Below are 17,981 nucleotides of genomic sequence, written 5' to 3' on the forward strand. Positions count from 1 at the left end.
GCCTTGACTCTATAACATGTAGAAAACTGATTTATGAATTTTATATAAGTAAATGTTTACAGGCAGTATTTTACATTTGCAAATTTGAACAGAAAAATACTGCCTAAACTACTGTTTAAAATTTAAAAAGTTTAAAACTGAAGTAAGGTTTGATGACTTCATCATGATTGCAATTTGTATTGTGATATAGCGCATTTAAGAGGCAAAAAGTTATCGGTAATACGCAGCCCACATGTGGCTTATAAACATCTCTTAGAGGTGAGACATTCTAAGGCAGAACACACCGGCCATAAATCACAGGTCAAACAAAAGTTTAGAAGCCAAATCCCATCACAGGTTTTCATTTGAGACACATGCATCTACATCTGGACACCTTTGTGTAAGCATAGTAATTACTGAGATTTCTTAGCACTTTACTCATTAACATATAAAAAGCAAAATACCAATAGAATAAACCTTTATTTTTAATTATCTACTCATTGTTTAAGGGCAGTGTCATTCCAAAGGCAGGTAGTGGCGGTCTGACCCCTTTTTAACAAGAGGATAAGGGCTGATAACAACTTCAGAGCTTACTCTTCTTTCCACCTGGCTTCTCTACTGGATTCAGATTCATAATAAAGTTGCGTTTCTTTTGCTGATCTTGGAGCTGCTCATCCTCCTCTTCCTCACAAGAAATATTTAATCTGTTGTACTAAAAATATTTGAAAAAAGGAAGAAATTGTATTTGGAAATGTTTACCATAGATATCAGGTGTATGTGAGAGATGTTTAATTAGTTTTTAGTTGGTTAACTGTACAGTAATTGGGAATTGCTAATCAGAAAAAAACGGCCCAAAACCAAATCATTTCATGTAGTGAGTCAAAAAGAGCCTGCAACAACCACAAAGCTAATGGAATCAGTTATCCTGTAGCCGGGCATAAGACTCAAGGTGACGACAGTGACAACATGGAAAATGTGGTAAGATTTTAATAACAGACATAAAATAAAGCAGAGAAATTTATTAAAATGGCTCTACTGCAGGAAATAAAATCATAGAGGAAATGAGTGGGTGTGAGTGGGAGGGTGAATGCATGCATTTCTGTCTACCTACAATTTGTATTCGTTCAGACAGACAGTGTTGGGGGAATGAGGAGGTGAGTGAACTTTTGGCTGAAGGTCATGCTGAAAACACTTAAGACTTCAAGCCTGAAACTCTATGTGAAAATGTATTGTTTTTTATTGTAAATTGTTATTTAAAAGTCAAACTAAACTTTCACTTCAGCTGTTCATGTTGGGCGTGAGATTGTGGTCCACACGCTCATTGCCTAAAATATACCAGACAATGGTTTAGCTTTTCAGAGTTAAACCCCTCTTGGTTGTGCTTTTGAAAAGAGAACTGGAGCACAGATGTGAGACAGTTCTTTTTCCTTTCCATGTATTAGTTTCTCATAGTTTGCAAGTGACTGTGAGCCCTTTTCTTAATATTTATGAACATCTCTGACAGAGTAAATTATGGGCACAGATTGGGCCAAGACCTCGCTTAGAGTTTTCACTCCCTTAATATTTATCCTTCCCAACATTTTTTTTCCTATTGCTATTTTTCCTGTTTTCCTGTCCATTACAATACCTCAGCTTCAGGAATAACGTAAGCCAAAGAGTTCTATGAAACAAAAATTATGGAAAAGCACTAAAGTGTTTAAAATCAGTGTTTTCAGACTTCAACAGCAATGGACAATTAATTTTCCCAAGTGGCCACATGAGAATCTGGGACCGTTGTGGAGAACCACACCAATAAGCTTATAAAGAGATAAACTCTGCTTATGTATGATTTGTTGTGAAGCTTATTTTTGTTTAATATTCATAAAAAGATCTAAAAGGGATCAACTTTTCTCTCAAATAATTATAATATCCAACAGTTTTTTTTTATTTTTTTTTTTTACATATTTATTTACTTTTGTTACTGTGCTGCATTTTTCCATTAACCATAGTAATTAGTCATTATCAGTACAGGAGCTCCAGTGAGCTGTAGAGCTGAGGCTTTCCCCAGAGTGGCTGATGTCAGCATAGCTCTAACTAAAGACAGGTTTTATCACTTAGTCGTTGGGTTTGCTTTTCAACTTCTTATACATTATCATGATTTAAATATCTCGGGGAATAAAAAGAATGTCTTCCAAGAGAAGCAGCTTCAATTTAAATCTTCTATGAAAAATAGGAAGCAATAATAATGATTTAACAGCTGGCTGGAAACATCCAGGCATGTTCCAGTGGTGATCCTCAGTGCATTTTAATAGCTTATAATTCACTTATCTGGACACATTCATGATTCTATGAAGCGCATCACAATTGAGCCAGACAACAATGTGCTTGCTAATAATTCTCAGAGTTTGTTTTATCTTGTGGTGTGAGAGGTAGTTTTTGCATCAAGACAATTCATATTTCACATTAGGTCTTAATCACAGGAACTGAGGCTATACATTCTTCTATTAAAGGACTAAAGTTTCTGGCAGTCAGATTACCCTTTGGCAGTATCTTAATCCTCGTGGTTCTCCAGGTAGGTAAAGCAAACATGAAATGTAAGAAAAAAGAACATCCTTTACACATGTTGCCTTCTCGTGTAAGTCTAATCTGAGATCAGAAAATGAATTACAACCTGGTTTTGTGTGCTTTTTAAATCACTGCAACTGCACTTCAAATGCATCATATTGTATAGGATATGATTTTACAAGTAGGGAAATGTATGATATAAGAAGTGAATCAGCAAACAAAGGTTGCACTGACTTTTTGTTCTACATTTATATATTTATATATTTTTCTCAGACCATCAATGACAACACAACATGCCAAAGCTTTATTTAAGTACATAGTACAACAAAGTGTGCAAAAGAAAACCAGTGAGGAAAAAGTACTGGACTTTGCCTTATTCATGCAATGAGGTAATGTTGAAAGGTAAAGGCATGCTGCTATTAACACAATTGGGTGTTTTTGATGTAGATACGAATATAATTTGATGTAGAGACGAATTTAATTTACTTCAAATACACTCCACCTGTATTTTATTTGAGAATGCCCACCAACACTATTTTAATACCAGAAATGTTTAATTTCTGAACACTTCCCATCATATCCCTGACATCTGAATATTGATACTGTATGTGTAAATAAGCTGTTTCACCTTTAACCTTAATTTTAAACATAGGATAACACAAACTCAGTCTAATGAGACGATTGATGATGTGGCTGGGACCGCATTCATACATACACTGGAAATGATCTCACATTCTGATTAGAAGCCAAATTAGATTATATATAGATAGATAGATAGATAGATAGATAGATAGATAGATAGATAGATAGATAGATAGATAGATAGATAGATAGATAGATAGATAGATAGATAGATAGATAGATAGATAGATAGATAGATAGATAGATAGATAGATAGATAGATAGATAGATAGATAGATAGATAGATAGATAGATAGATAGATATCCAAATAGCTGGACAATCAGGTACTCTGGAAGTTTGAAAGCCTTCATCTGTAAACTGATACAACAGTGACTTCAAGAATCACTGGTAAATCCCAGATACTGTGGTTTTGTAGGCCAATACTGATTGATGGTTTTGGATTATAGCTCCCTTTATCCAGTGTTTTTTGCCACCAGTATATTTACTATCTTTGGATCCATTTCACATTCAAAGTGTTTATTCTCATTAAAGTAGAAAATCAATGGAAGTAACAACTACTCACATGTACAGTATTTGACATGACACAGGAGGATCCAGAAAAACACGTTTTTGTTTTTGCAGGTATGTTCAAGAAAAGACCTTCAACATTGAAATATGTGAAAACAATTGTACAAATAATACTTATAGAATATCAGATCAGAGTTCTGACTGATAACTTTTTTTTCAGCAAGCATATTCAACTTTCTTCTAACCCCTGCATTTTTTTTAGGTTCAGATACAACAGTCTGGCGTCAGATTATTAATGTGGTTTTAAGTGAAAGCACTCACTGTGTTTTTCATGCAATCCAATTAAGTATCATAAGTCTTAAATGTGCACGTTGTACCCGATGTGCACATTTTTTACTTTACTTCCCAAAACCTAATGCACAGAAACTTGAGACACAGCGCATGTCTCTACAAAGTTTCCCTCTCAGCACTGGATATGTACTTATCCTAAATATTGTTTGACCTTCCCAGTGCCCAGCTATTACTCTCTTGTGAGTCCTCGTCACCCCTCCCAGCCCCTTCCATCCCCTCCTCTTTTTTCCACAGTTGGATTTTTTGTTGCATTAATCCCACAGATCAGGTGGGTTTTGTCAACGTGTTAAACTTTAATACTTTGGGTCATTTATCTTTACGGCCAAACTCGAGGTCTGTCAGCGACCAGACGAGCTATTTCCTCATTTGGTTTGGGAGCAAAGTGGCGCTGGAGAGAGCAAAGGAGGGGGAGAAGGGGTGGCAGTGGTGATGGAGTGAAGTGTATGGGGGGGGGGGGTTGGTGTAGCTCACCACTTAATGAAATCCTCATGTGAGGAGGGAGAGGAAGACTTGTGGTGGGGTAAAGGGGTGATCTTGGAGGTCGAGGCGCCACGCCATCTTGAGAAAATGACGCCCCTCCAGAGAGGTGGCGTCACTTATTCATTTATTTTTTTCTTGTTTTGAGGAGCAACTCTGGCTTGTAAAGAGCACTGGACGATGTGCCCCTCATTACAGACTGGGCGCTGCATCAGGGACCCGCCAGGCGCCCAAGTGGACATGGATAGAATTGCAAGTGATTAATTTGCCGAAGGTTCCCCTGAAACTTGGTGTACTCACACAAGTATTTGTCTTCATTTGCCAAGATATGTACAGTGACATGAGAAGATAGGCCTTCAGAGTCCTGGATGCCATGTTTTGTTTTGGGGTTTTTTTCTTTCATAATGGAATACAAAAGTTCAAGGCCAAAAAAAAAAAAGGAAAAAGGAAAGGAAAAAAAACACAGGCACACACTGTATGATCATTTGTTGCTTGTTCATTGCTTAACTGTCAGTCATGTTCATGAGCTACAGAAAAACAAACCATTTTCTTGGTCCATTTAACAGCTAAAACGATGGAACTAATGGACTAATAATGAGTGTCATTATGCTAAAACACACATTTTGTTTTGTGGCCTGTGCAGATGCAAATGAAATGTCAGTGCCATATTTCACTTCTGTAATTGAACAGGTAATTACAAAACCTACAGATACAAAATACTGAGAAAAACATGAACATGTATGCATGTCTGTTATTCTTGTTGCTACTGAATGTCAGTTACAGGAAGAGGCTTAGGACAATACTTGGATTTCTGCTTTGATTACCTTGGAAATGTGGTCTGACCTTCATCTGAGTGACAATTATAGACAACGACATTCTGAATTAATTAACAGCATACATACAGTTTTATTCTAAAAAAAAAAAAAAACCCTCTTCTGAAACTATGTCCAATTAAGAAGATGAGATTAGAAGTGTGGATTGTATACTGCCCATCCATACAAAGACATAAAAAGTCTGCTCTTCTGAAGACAGCATGGATAATGTGACCCATGCCATGTCCTGACCTCCAACCAATTGCGGCACATTTCTGCTTCTCCCTCAGCCTCGTTCTGCTGGAGGTTTTTTCCTGCTAAAGTGGAGTTGTTCCTTGCACTGTCACCAAGTGCTTGCTCAAAGGGTCTCTTTGATAGTTGGGTTTTCACTGTATTGTTTTAGGGAAATTACCTTACAGTGTAAAGTGCCTTGAGGTGACTGTTGTTGTGATTTGGCATTACATAAATAAAATTCAGAATGCTTTGATCAAAACAACATTCACACAACCTTTATAGAGGCATTGTAGACATGCAGAAATCTGGAAAAGACTACAGATGCACTTCTGAAGATCTCGATGTGCTAACCACAAAAGGACACATTGTCTAGAAATTTACGAAAATTCGAGATTGCTACTCTCCCTAAGAGAGGCCAATCTTCAAAGAATATACCAAACACAATTCTAAATAGGGTTTAAAAAAAACCCAAAGTGTAACAAGAAGACATCTACAGATAGCTCTGCAATTTATTAAACTATCCATATTGTATGTCCACTAAGGAAAACCCTGAATAAAAATGGTGGTATTGGAAAGAAACCTGTTCAAACACACAAACACAGACAGCGAGAGAGAAAGTATGTAAAAATACATGACATTATGCTTGCAGGAAAATAAAAATAAATAAATAAAAAAACACTGCACACCTATCCCAAAGTCACATTTCAGCTGTGAAGTATAATAAATGTGAGCACTTGCTCTGATACATTGAGGTCTTGACACTTTGCGGCAGTGAACGATGAATTAAAAACATCATGGCAGCCCTGGCTGGCTGATGCATCATGAGAATAACCAAGTAAATCAAGAACAGAGTTGCTGAAAACACACACACAAAAACGTGCTTTAGAAATGTCCCAGTCAGTCCTGACCTTAGCCCGATGCTGCGGGATGACCTCAAGAGGGCTGTTTAATCAAGACATCCCACAAATATTGATAATACTGAAAAATGTCTGCTGAACAAATGATCCTGCAACGTTCCCTCGGTGTTAGGAAAGTATTTTGAACAGCTAAAGGAAATGCCTTATGTAGGTTGTTACTGCTAAAGTTACAGCATTTAAGAGTTCACTTATTTTTTTGTAGCCTGCACTGTGAATGGTTACTCTGTGTATTCTGCAATGGCATGGAAAGTACAAGAGTTTATGTGTTATTGGTTTTAAATCAGGGTCCGATAGCACTTTGTCAGTAATCAATACTGGAATTCTGGCAGTTCTGGATTCACAGTTCTTTTCTGTTTGTGTGTGTTTTAATCTTGTTTTAATGAGCTACTCTTAATTTTGAAAACAAATTAAAAAAAATTTAAAAAAAATTATTTTAAATTCTCACATTAACTGAAAGATGCTGTTAGTCTTACTTTTGCAAAATGTATGCATAATTTAAAATAAACAAAGAATATTACACTGTTACTCTCAAATAAAATGTTGTAGGTTGCAATGAAGCAATTGTCAAATTAGAGTCATCTTACCCAGCTTCCCAGGAGAGAGCTACCTTACTTTTCAGGAGGTCATAAATCATCATGAGGAAAATTTATAGCAAACATGAAGAGGTTTTAATGACAGCAAGTTCAATGACTGATGCAATTCTGAGCTGATTTTGTTAAGAACGTATGTGATTTTCCCTTTTTTTGCATGGTGCCAAGCTGCAGTTTAAACTGTCCTGTATACCAAAGGTTATGAAGGTCTTAACTCTGCTATCCTCTTGGCTTGTTTAGCGTTCATGCTGTGGTCGCTCCTGATCACAGAGCAACTGAGTGGCAGAATCCCATCACCGTCTATAAATAGATCTGGCCACGTGAACTATGTGAGTGTCTGTATGTGTGTTGACAAAATACTGAATTACTCTACAACATATCCAGTAACTTTTATCTGATAATTTCCTGGAAAACATTTTCAGATTACATTAAAAATAGATTGCTGGTTATAATATGCTTAAATGCAAGATTTTCTGAACAAAACTGTAAAAGTAATATTTGTATATTTGTATAAGTGTGATTTAAAAATTCTGCAATAAACATGAACAATTAATGAGAATAAGCAGCTTTCATATATAAATGTAAACCCACATTTGACACTATTAAAACTGCAATAATCATAATTATAATAATAATAGTAATATAGTTTGTATCACTGGCAGTTCTAAGTGCTCATCCGTGGGCGACATATCAAAACATCAACAATGTAAATCTCATGTTTCATATCAGATTGCATGCTCTGTACTTCCAGTCAGCAGGCTAATTACACAGTAATGAAGCTAGTCAAACAGGACAAACATTCACCCGTAATGCTGTAATCCTGCCTGAACCTTCTTGTCATCCTTCTTTATGATCTTAAATGGGCCCCAGTGGGCCATTAGAGGGCAACTAGGACGACCACAGTCAACTCCCATGAGAGAGTTGGGGGTGGAGAGGGGGGCGGCGGGCTCAGGCAATGAAGTAGCTTTGTGTTTAAATGTGTTGGAGAGCTTGGAAATGCTTATGTCTATTTGAAAATCTCAGCAGCCTTGCAGGGAATGTCAGTGATGCTACCATATAATGCATAACAGTCACAGGAGGTGACTTGTTGATGGTAGATCAACACAACATGCTCACTTCAATCACTCAATCCATCTATGATGGAAGCAGGTATTTTATGTTCATGATGTGAGGACTGTGATCTCTTCATCAATCATTGCAATAACAGCAGTATCTTGTTCATGCTGTCTGTGACTCAGTTATTACCCATTAATGTTACCAGTTAGAGATTACTGGAATGTATTATGTTTAATTTAAAAGGATGTTCTAATTTTATTCTACCTGAGCTTGATGTCTGGGCCACCTGACAATTCAGAAGTTGTTCCCACTATAATTAATCGCATTTATTGCATACTTCAACTACTTTTGAAGAAAAAGGGGCAAACATTTTCTACTTGGATAGGTATGTTCTGGTCAAAATAAGAATTATAATAACATTATAGTTATTAAAGCAGCTGTGGCTACAATGTAGCTTGCCATCACCAGTGTGTGAATGTGTGTGTGAATGGGTGAATGACTGAATGTAGTGTAAAGCGCTTTGGGGTCCTTAAGGACTAGAAAAGCGCTATACAAATGCAGGCCATTTACCATTAAATATTAATATTAAATTATGTTTGTGACATTTCAAAAGCAAATCATGAAAAAAAGAAAATTGAATAAATGATGATGAAAACAGTAATTATTTTCATCATCTTTGCCAGGTGGCATAAGTAGGAGAAGTTTAAGGCAATAATATCAAAAGTTTGAAGCAAAATTACTGTTGAAAATGTTTAAAGCTAGCAAAGAAGTCATGAAACCAATACAATGATTTAAAATCTACCAGCAGTAGGTGCTTCATTGTGTACAAACTGTTACCTGCAGACTGATTCTAATCATAAGAGTCAAAACTGCTCTGTCACCAGTTATTGTTCCAGTGTCTCTCTTCAGAAATACAACCAACAGCTTTCAAAATAATATATTAAGATACAACCCTTAGGATAAAAGCTTTAATGTATGGTGTTGGATTGAGACTGCTGACCAATGAGAACTGACAACGTCACAGCGCAAAAGGACGCGTCACTTCCAAACAGAGTGAAGCTGCTGTGAAGGTGAACACCTGTGCGTCTCCGCTGCCGATTGAGTTGTCAGACCGTAACGGTGCGTTCAAGGACAGCTTAGAAAGAAGACACTCCTGCACTGACACCATAACAACACCGTCACCCACGAGTTGGCCTGATACTTGATGTTTTGGGCGAGAGCGAGGCAGGTGCACGACACCATCGCCACTACGCAAATAAAAATAAGTAAAAACTAATAATTAAAAAAACAAAAAATAAATTCTAACCCTTTATGGTCAAATTTATGGTCCCCAAATAATAATTCATTATTATCCATCTGCATTCGTGTTTTTATTATTTTGCATTCTGCCCACGCATCGTTTAAAACAGCCAACGAAGATATTTTCCTTTCTGACCAGAAGCTATTAGTATGGCTGTGGGTGGCAGAAAACTGAATCTATAAAAGGTGCCACACATGATCCACTTAATTTGGTATCACACCGACGTAACGTGGAGCCTCATCAACACGCGCCTTCATCAGGCTTTTCAGTCAGCCGCACAGTGTGTTTTACAGTGGAAACAGTCCAGTTAAGAATGGAAACAAACACACCCACAGCGCCCCGAGCAGCCTTCTCCTGTATCATGTTATACTGAGAGGCGTTTACAGCTGTTTTGTACAGGACGACATGCTGCGCTGTAAGAGCTGCCTCTTTACGACAACATTAAAGCCTCCACGGCCTTTGCAAATAGAAATTATTAGTATTTTAATTTCTTCAAGGGACAGATTTACCTCAGTTATCGACAGTGACCTTGAAAACATCAGAATGGGTTTAAAGTGTCTGTTTGGTTCTGTGTTTATAGTGTTTATAGTGACATTAAACTAAGTTGTTATTTTTATCAACAATAAAAATATATTTTATAAACATTTCTGTGGATTAGTGGGGTGGGCATAAATCGTTTTAAAATTATTAGTTTGATAGTTAACAAAATTAACTTAACGATAATAATTTTTTATTTTAAAAATATTTTAATTAGAATGCAATAAAGAAACAAACGTGTCTATGGAACCTGTGCATGTTAAACGTGAATATCTACTTCAAAATTAGTTTTTCCTGTAAATGTTTATTATTTAATTCTAGAATGAGCAAAATGTGCTTTACTCCATAATTAACAGCGTTGTCGAAATCGAAAGAAGTGCATTCATATTTATCCTTTGCTTCGAGACTTTTTTTTTAATTCCTTTTGTGAAACACCTGAGTTGCAGCGGTGAAGATGCACGGCCTCTTGCAAGGGGAGAAAAGACTGTCGGTAACGCGTTACAGCACTGTAACAAATTACATTGTCGCTATTATTTTTTGCAGTTGTTGCATTTGTCATCGCCTTCTTTGAGTCTCCAGTGGAGCCTGAATTGCATCCCCTGATATTCGCCCTGGACCGCAGTGAATTAATTTGGTGATTAATGACAGAAAGGTTGGCCTTTATCGGGAGGGAGTTCTCACACTGCTTTGAATTTATCGAGTTAATGGGTGACACAAACACGCTTGGCCCTTCTGATAGTAGATCTGTGATTCCTAAAGATAAGAAGAAAAAACGAAATGTGACGCAGTACTACCATTCAATACACAGCTCCTCACAAAAAGAAGCTTCTTAAATGATTTTTTTAAAGCATTTAACGCGCAATATTTTGGAGAGCGATAACCTAGGAGGCAAAAATCGAAGCGAATCATCCAATTAAATCCCTCAAGAGCTGATGATTGATGGTGTCAGCTGTTCTGCTTCTAATTAACGTTTAAATTAAGCCAGAGGAGGGGAATATGTTTCGGACCAACTTCACTTGAGAACTGAAAGCCAACTGAACCAATAGTAGAAAGGTCTCAGGGTTATTTAGGCTTAAACCCAATTTAAGGTTAATCATGTACAGAAGTCCGGATCTGAGCGGAGCTCAGAGGAGGTCCATCTTTGTGAAGAGCATATAACTACACCTCAAGTAGAGGATTTTTTGCCCCTTTTATAACTATGTTTGATAGATGATATGACTAATAAATATGATACAATGCCCAGATGTTTTTAAATGATTTTGAATATTAAAAATGTAAAGAGAGTTTTGCTAAGACAAAATATATATTTAAAAGTACTCGCCCATGTCTATAAAATCAAACCTTTTTTCTTTTTCTTTTTTGCACAGCAAAATAAAACAAGATTAGCTTCTAACTTCCTTAAATTTCAACCTAATTTTGAATTCAAGTCTGAAGTGTCAGGTTAAATCGCCTTCTTTGTGATATTAATATATTTTCAGGTACCAGCACTTTCTCCAAAACCGTGCACATTTCTGTCCAAATTCCCTAACTGAATTTATCCCCACCAACTCCTGCTCGTTATGGAGAAATATGTATTCAAAGCAGTCACCAAGGGTGGACCTCCAAGGCAGATAATAGAATTTCCTGCTGTTTTATAGCTCTGTCCCTAAACCAATGTCACCATATGCTCCTGTTGGCACAAGATTCTCCGCAGTGGCTTCCTGGGCGGCAGGCTTTACCCAGTGGGGTCACAAAAAATATGACTGTATTGTAAAAATGTTTCTCCAGCGTTTGTAATATTCAGCCCCCGGCCGCTTTCAGCAGGTGGTACTCGAATTCTAATACAACTGCTAAAATATGGTCTGCATTGTTTATTTATCATGAGAAGCTTTTGTTGCGTTTTGCATAAAGAAATGCCCATTAAAGTTGCGCTTGATTCAAGGTGGCGTATGTAAGATACATAATTCTGTATCTTAATATCTGAAAAATGCTAATTTAATTCAGCCGACAAGTCTCATGTAATTCATCTAAACGAATATATCATCCAAATCGTGACAAAGACCACCGAACCTTAAATAAAACAAGGTGTGTCCCTCTGATCAGACGTACCTGCTGCTCTCCCATGCGTCCCACGCGTCCCACGCGTCCTCCTTTCTCTCTCTTTTCTCTCTTTACATCCTAAGCCTCCTTCAGTGAAATTCACATTCTCCGTCCTCAGACTCTGAGCCACAGCACGGCGTCACCTTTATTATTCGCTTGTTTCACGGTACAGCATTAAATTACACTGGAACTCGGGGTTTTACCTGCAGGGAAATACCGGAGCACGTGTGGCATTACCAAAGAGAAACAAAAGAACTTAATCGACAAAACCGAATAAACAACTGAGTCCAGAGATGAAGCTGACTTTCTCTGTTCTTTCATCCTCGAATCTGTCCACAAAATGAAAAGATTTTGTAGCAGACGTGTTTTCCCCAGAGACTTCAGCACATTACTGTTTTTAAATTTATTTTTAAAATATAATGACAATATTTACTCTCAGATTCCTTATTTCCTGTCGTTAAAAATAATGAATAAAATAAAAATCCAAAAAATATTCTATCGTGGTTCTGTTGCATTTTAATATATCCCATAACCGAGTCCCTCAATGTGCTCATTGTGTCTATTTTTAACTCAAATTTCAGTCCAACAAGGCGTCTGTATAACACATTACGCAAAACGTTATATGCGTAATTACGCACAAAAGTGACAGAACGACTAAATTCACATGACGGCAAGAGATTGTTGCTGGTTCTTTCTTCCTCCAGACTTTTCAATAATGCAGAAATGTTGGTGGCTCTATTCTAATGGCTATTAACTCTCCCTTTTTTAGGAGAATACTCCAGCAGAGGGAAACAGATGCATAAACATTTCAGGGCATCTTTCTCCTCGGCAGCAACAGACTCCTCCTATTCCCCACGTCCAATTAGTTATTATGGTCCGGCCCTTTAAGACGCAGCAGCGGGTCAGCAAGTAGTGTAGTGTTTCTCTAATTGAACTTCGCCCAATCAACAATAACTCGTTAGCAGTCGCTTTCTTTTTCTCTCTGCCTGTGAAAGCTTTCTTGCCTTGCAGGGTTTCACCCCCTCCAGCCGGTTACTTCCAAAAGATCTACATGGAACTTGGCAGAGGAACTGGGACTCTGAAGGGAATATAGTCCGGCTGCCTTTACAACTACGCCCGAAGCATGGTTATTTTGGAGGAAGGCTCTTACACGAGCTAAGTTGCAGCATTCGTTTCAAAATATTGTGGAGGTCTACGAGAGCACCAGAGTTAAACTTGTGGACGCTTAAATCTGCCATTTGAATGAAATAATCAACTTTCCTGAAAGCAGCACTTCTTCGGGACTGCGATGACCTCCAGTAAAGACATGAAAGCAGGTTCTGTGTTGCAGTCCGGCGGCGAGGAGAGGAGGCGGGCTCCCTTGGACCAGTTGCCGCCGCCGGCCAACTCCAACAAACCGTTAACGCCTTTCAGTATTGAGGATATCCTTAACAAACCCTCCGTGAAGAAGTCGGTCGCAAGTATCTGTCCGCCCAGAGTGCTTGAGAAAGTGACGGGCTCCAACTCAGCGAGGAACGGGATCACCACTCCGTCCTCGCCGCTGTGCGCGCTGGAGGAGCTGGCCAGCAAAACGTTTAAGGGTCTGGAAGTCAGCGTTATCCAGGCAGCGGAAGGTAAAAACTTTCTTGACCCAATTTTGAATTTTCGGGAAGGCAGGATAAGCATTCAAACTAGTTTTTAAGGGGAACAAGTACAGTAAATGCGGGATTCAGAACTAAGGTCACTGCTAGCTGGGTTTGTTTTGACTTTTTAATACAGACATGCTAGGACAGCTGCATGGGAATGCGTGTAGAATTCAAGATAAGGAAAAGGACACGGAACATTTACGCATGCAAATATGCGTGCATATCATACATAAACTGATGTAAGTGGGTAATCTTTTGAATATGTTCGTGTCTGTTGTCAAAACATCAAATAGCCACTATGGCCTGCTGCATGCAGCGCTGCGTTGGATTAAATAAACAGATTTTTTTTTTCTTTTTACAACTGACGCTATTTTACATCCTGATTCCTGATGTAGGCCTGCAGCAGAAATATGTAAGCATAGCTATTCTTAGTCAACTCCCTTATTTTTTGCTTGGCTAATGATATGGTGGGAATTGAAAGGTTAATTTCCAGTGCAAATTTACTTCTTTCTTTTTTTTTTTACACAGTATTTAAACCACTCCAAAATGATCGCAGCAGTGGTTACCTTGACTCTGCAGGGTAAAATTTAAATGTCGTCATTAGAAATTAAGTGTGATAAATAGTTTGCTACAAGGAAAATGTCAAAAGCAAGCCCGCAGAGCGTGGTCAGGCCTGTTCTGCACTGCCCTCTGTTGCTGTTGGAGTTTGAGGGTAAGTGACTCTTGCGGCTATTTCATCCCTCTTGTTTTTCTTCTCCCACTCATCCAAGGTCGTGAGCATGTAAATGCTTTTGGACAGAGGCAGACGTCTAAGAAGAGGAGAAAGTCGCGGACAGCCTTCACGAACCACCAGATTTATGAATTGGAGAAGAGGTTTTTGTACCAGAAGTACCTTTCTCCGGCCGACCGTGACCAAATCGCGCAGCAGTTGGGACTCTCCAACGCGCAGGTCATCACCTGGTTTCAGAATCGCAGAGCTAAACTCAAGAGGGATCTGGAGGAGATGAAAGCAGATGTCGAGTCGCTCAAGAAAATCACCCCACAGACCCTGCAGAAGCTTGTCACCATGGACAACATTGAGGACCCCCAGAGTGGGGGCCCCGGGGCCAGATCGCCCAGTTGCTCCCCGACTTCTCAAGGACAACGGGCCTTCCCACAGTCCCCCTCCTCGTCAAGAGACCAAACCACGGATGAATTCTCGGAGGATGACGAGGAAATCGAGGTGGACGATTGACAGTCAGGGGGGTCTGTGATTCATAAGCAGCAACAACAACAAAATATCAAAAGGGGACATTTTTCTTGCCAAACTTTTGCACGGATGATAGACAAGAGGAGAATACACACATATATAAACATTTCGGGAAAGTTTTTCCTCCCCCATTTTTCTTTTCGTCTTCATGTTAATTTATTATTGGAACTTGTAAAGCCTTCCGGGTCTGTCATTTAAGTTTCACCACAAAAAAAATCTGAGGAATCCCTGCTATTCTTTCAGACAGACCAAATTGTTATGGTACAGGAAGACTGATAATTGTATAGACTAAACATTTAAGTATACATTTTATTATTTCGTGATTCAAGGGGGTGGAAAAGTTGTGCAATTATTTTTGCCATTTATTCGCCTTTTTTAATAAAATTAATCGGACGTGACAAATATTTAAATCACACCCCCTATGATTTTTTTAAGCAAATAAACCCCAACTTGTAGGTTCATCCTACCTTAAGAGTAGACTTATTTTTTTGTCCTGAGAGAAAGGTGTGTCTGCAAGCTTGGAGGCCTATTCGCAGCGCAAAGAAGGCGTCCATCGCTATCGACTGCAAACTTTTACACGCTCTGAATTCTGTATATAGATCAAACATCCTATGCGATAATTTTATTGTAACATTCTATTTAATCAGCATCTATGTAAATAAAGGTTATATGGTATTTCAAGAAGCTTTCGGCGCTGTTGGATGTGTGATTGTGCACATGAGCCCAAATTTAAAAAATAAACCAGAGAGTTAACTGAAATAAACGGGGTTTGATTTTACATTTTAGAGGGAGGAAAATGGGCCATAATCCCTGTTTTCTATAAAAAAAATCTTCTATCATAAAGACGCACTAAATAGAATTCAAACGACCTCTGGATTTGCTTTGAGAGTTTAAGAAGACACATAAAACATTCACCCTAAAATTTGCTTCGCTTGGTAAAAACGGGACTTTCTGAATAATTGACCTCTGCTTTCAAGCCTGAAGTGCCATGACTTCAATTAGCAGCCGTCCACCGCCTTTATTCCCATTCTCTCCACCGGCTTTGAATACATCTTGTCGCAAGAAGGTCCCGGTCTGGCTGCGGTGTTAAGAAAAGCTTGCCTCCACCCCTGCGCCATATGTTTTCTTCCTCCTTCTATGAATCGTCTTTAACACAACTAGTGGACATGATTGATTAGGTTAACCCGCCTTTGCCTTGCATAAAACAGCTTCCACCGAGCCGTGGGCAATAATGGCACGCATCTGCCACTCTTGACTCGGGTTTGTTTGGAAAAAAGGAGAAGAAGGCACCAATGAATGGCAAATGGGTTAGTGTGAGGATCCTAATGAATAAACCTCAATGGGAGGCAGTGGAAATGCGACGTGCTGCTGCTGCTGCCAGCCGACCATTTGCAACAGTTTTGTAGCCACACCAAAAGTTTGGTGAATGTGCGTTAGTGAGGGAGGGGAGGTGGCTGCTGTTGTAGTTTATATAATGACAGAACGTAATTTATCTTAAACTGAGTTTCCCTTAAGCTTATGTTCAACATAAAAACCGTCCTGCAGGATTTTTAAAATTGCTTTTCCGCGCTTCCCTTTAAAATATTTTCGAGTTATTTTTTTTTTTCAATTTAGAAACCTAATCAGATAAGCGTATTCAAATGTATGATTTTTAACCGAAATTAATTTAAAATGCTCTTAATATTTCAGAAGAAAAATCGGATAATTCGCATTCAGTTTGTCGACCATGAAATAAGGAAAATAAAAATGAATTTAACAACATTTCAAATTAAATTAGAAAGAATAAAACATTTTACAAAATAAACGCAAAAGGTATCACATCGTTTATTTATTTATTTTATTGCTAAGAAGAACAGACTGAAAAATGTTTTCTTATTTGAGACAATTGTCTTTTATTTTTAATTGTCCGTTACTAGAAAAACTCACTTCAATCAACAAAAAAAAAGGTGAAACTGAGGGAAAACTAAAGGGCTTGTTAGGACCGAGTTTTTTCTTCTCTTCTTTTGGGCGGGCAGATAAACACAGCAGACTGGCAAACACAATAGAAGTAATCGGCTGGAATCGTGGAGGTTGAAAAGTCAAGTAGGCCTTTTATTATAAAGACACTCTGGCAGCAGGAACAACGCAGGGGATGGAGCCTTAAATAAAAGTCAGTGTAAAATGGATAAAGCTCCCAATAGGATTAACCTCCTGATAAAGCTACAACATTCTCTTTATAAATAACACTTCAATTCATTGTGATTTTTACTGAGCTTATAACAACCGCTTTAATTATTAATCAGATAAATCTCTACAATCCTTTATTTTTTTGTTACAAAGTATCAATTTCATTAATTAAAACTTGGTTTAGAAATAATAATTAACATGTTTAATTGAATTGCTGTATGAATAGCTGTTTTTCTTTGTATGGTAACGTGTACCATCTATTTGACTCTTTTCTTCAAATTGACTTTAAAACACAGATAGTCCTGTGCATCAAGAGACAGCAGGCACTTGGCTTTCAAAGTCACTGGGTCACGTTTAGATGCACATTTATAATTTAGTATAAAGAGGACCAAAAAACCCAGAGACAACCTGTAATGTGGTTAAAAGCTCCAACAGAGAACTGGAAACATATATTTTGGCGTGAAGGTCACAGCTTTAGAAGATTATCGTTTTGTTTGCAACATAAGAGTACCCTGAAGAGACATCCTCAAGGGTGGAAAATCACGTGTGTGTTTGTTGGGGAGGGGGGGATTTTTTTTTTTTTATAGTAACGTTTAGATGTTATCAAGCTTAATGTAAAAAACATGGAAAATACTTTTTTCCCTCAAGCTCCACCATGAGAAATTCCAGTGATTCTTTACTCAACAGCTGCCTTACTACAGCTTACTGACCTCCACACTTGGAAAATTGTTTTCCCCTTGATGAAGACGAGGATTTCTTCAATATGAACTCTAAAGTTATTTCTAACCTTTGCCCTTTAAGACACATGAACACTGATGTCTGTCCACATCTAGCACAGAACAAAAATATCCTAGATGTTATCTATGCAATATTACACAACTGTTAAACATTTACTGTTATTTTTTTTCTTAATAT

General features: G+C 38.0%; 1 protein-coding gene across 1 annotated transcript; it reads left to right on the forward strand.

Moving 5' to 3' along the window:
* The first annotated feature begins 12,909 nt into the window (after nucleotides 1–12,909).
* lbx2 (ladybird homeobox 2) lies at nucleotides 12,910–15,956 on the forward strand. The gene is made up of 2 exons (XM_004553691.4): nucleotides 12,910–13,639; nucleotides 14,422–15,956. The coding sequence occupies exons 1-2, from the start codon at nucleotides 13,315–13,317 to the stop codon at nucleotides 14,883–14,885; spliced, it is 789 nt and encodes a 262-aa protein (XP_004553748.1). The 5' UTR covers nucleotides 12,910–13,314; the 3' UTR covers nucleotides 14,886–15,956.
* The last annotated feature ends 2,025 nt before the right edge of the window (nucleotides 15,957–17,981 follow it).

Source organism: Maylandia zebra, linkage group LG2 (assembly GCF_041146795.1).
Source record: "Maylandia zebra isolate NMK-2024a linkage group LG2, Mzebra_GT3a, whole genome shotgun sequence".
Lineage (NCBI taxonomy): Eukaryota > Metazoa > Chordata > Actinopteri > Cichliformes > Cichlidae > Maylandia > Maylandia zebra.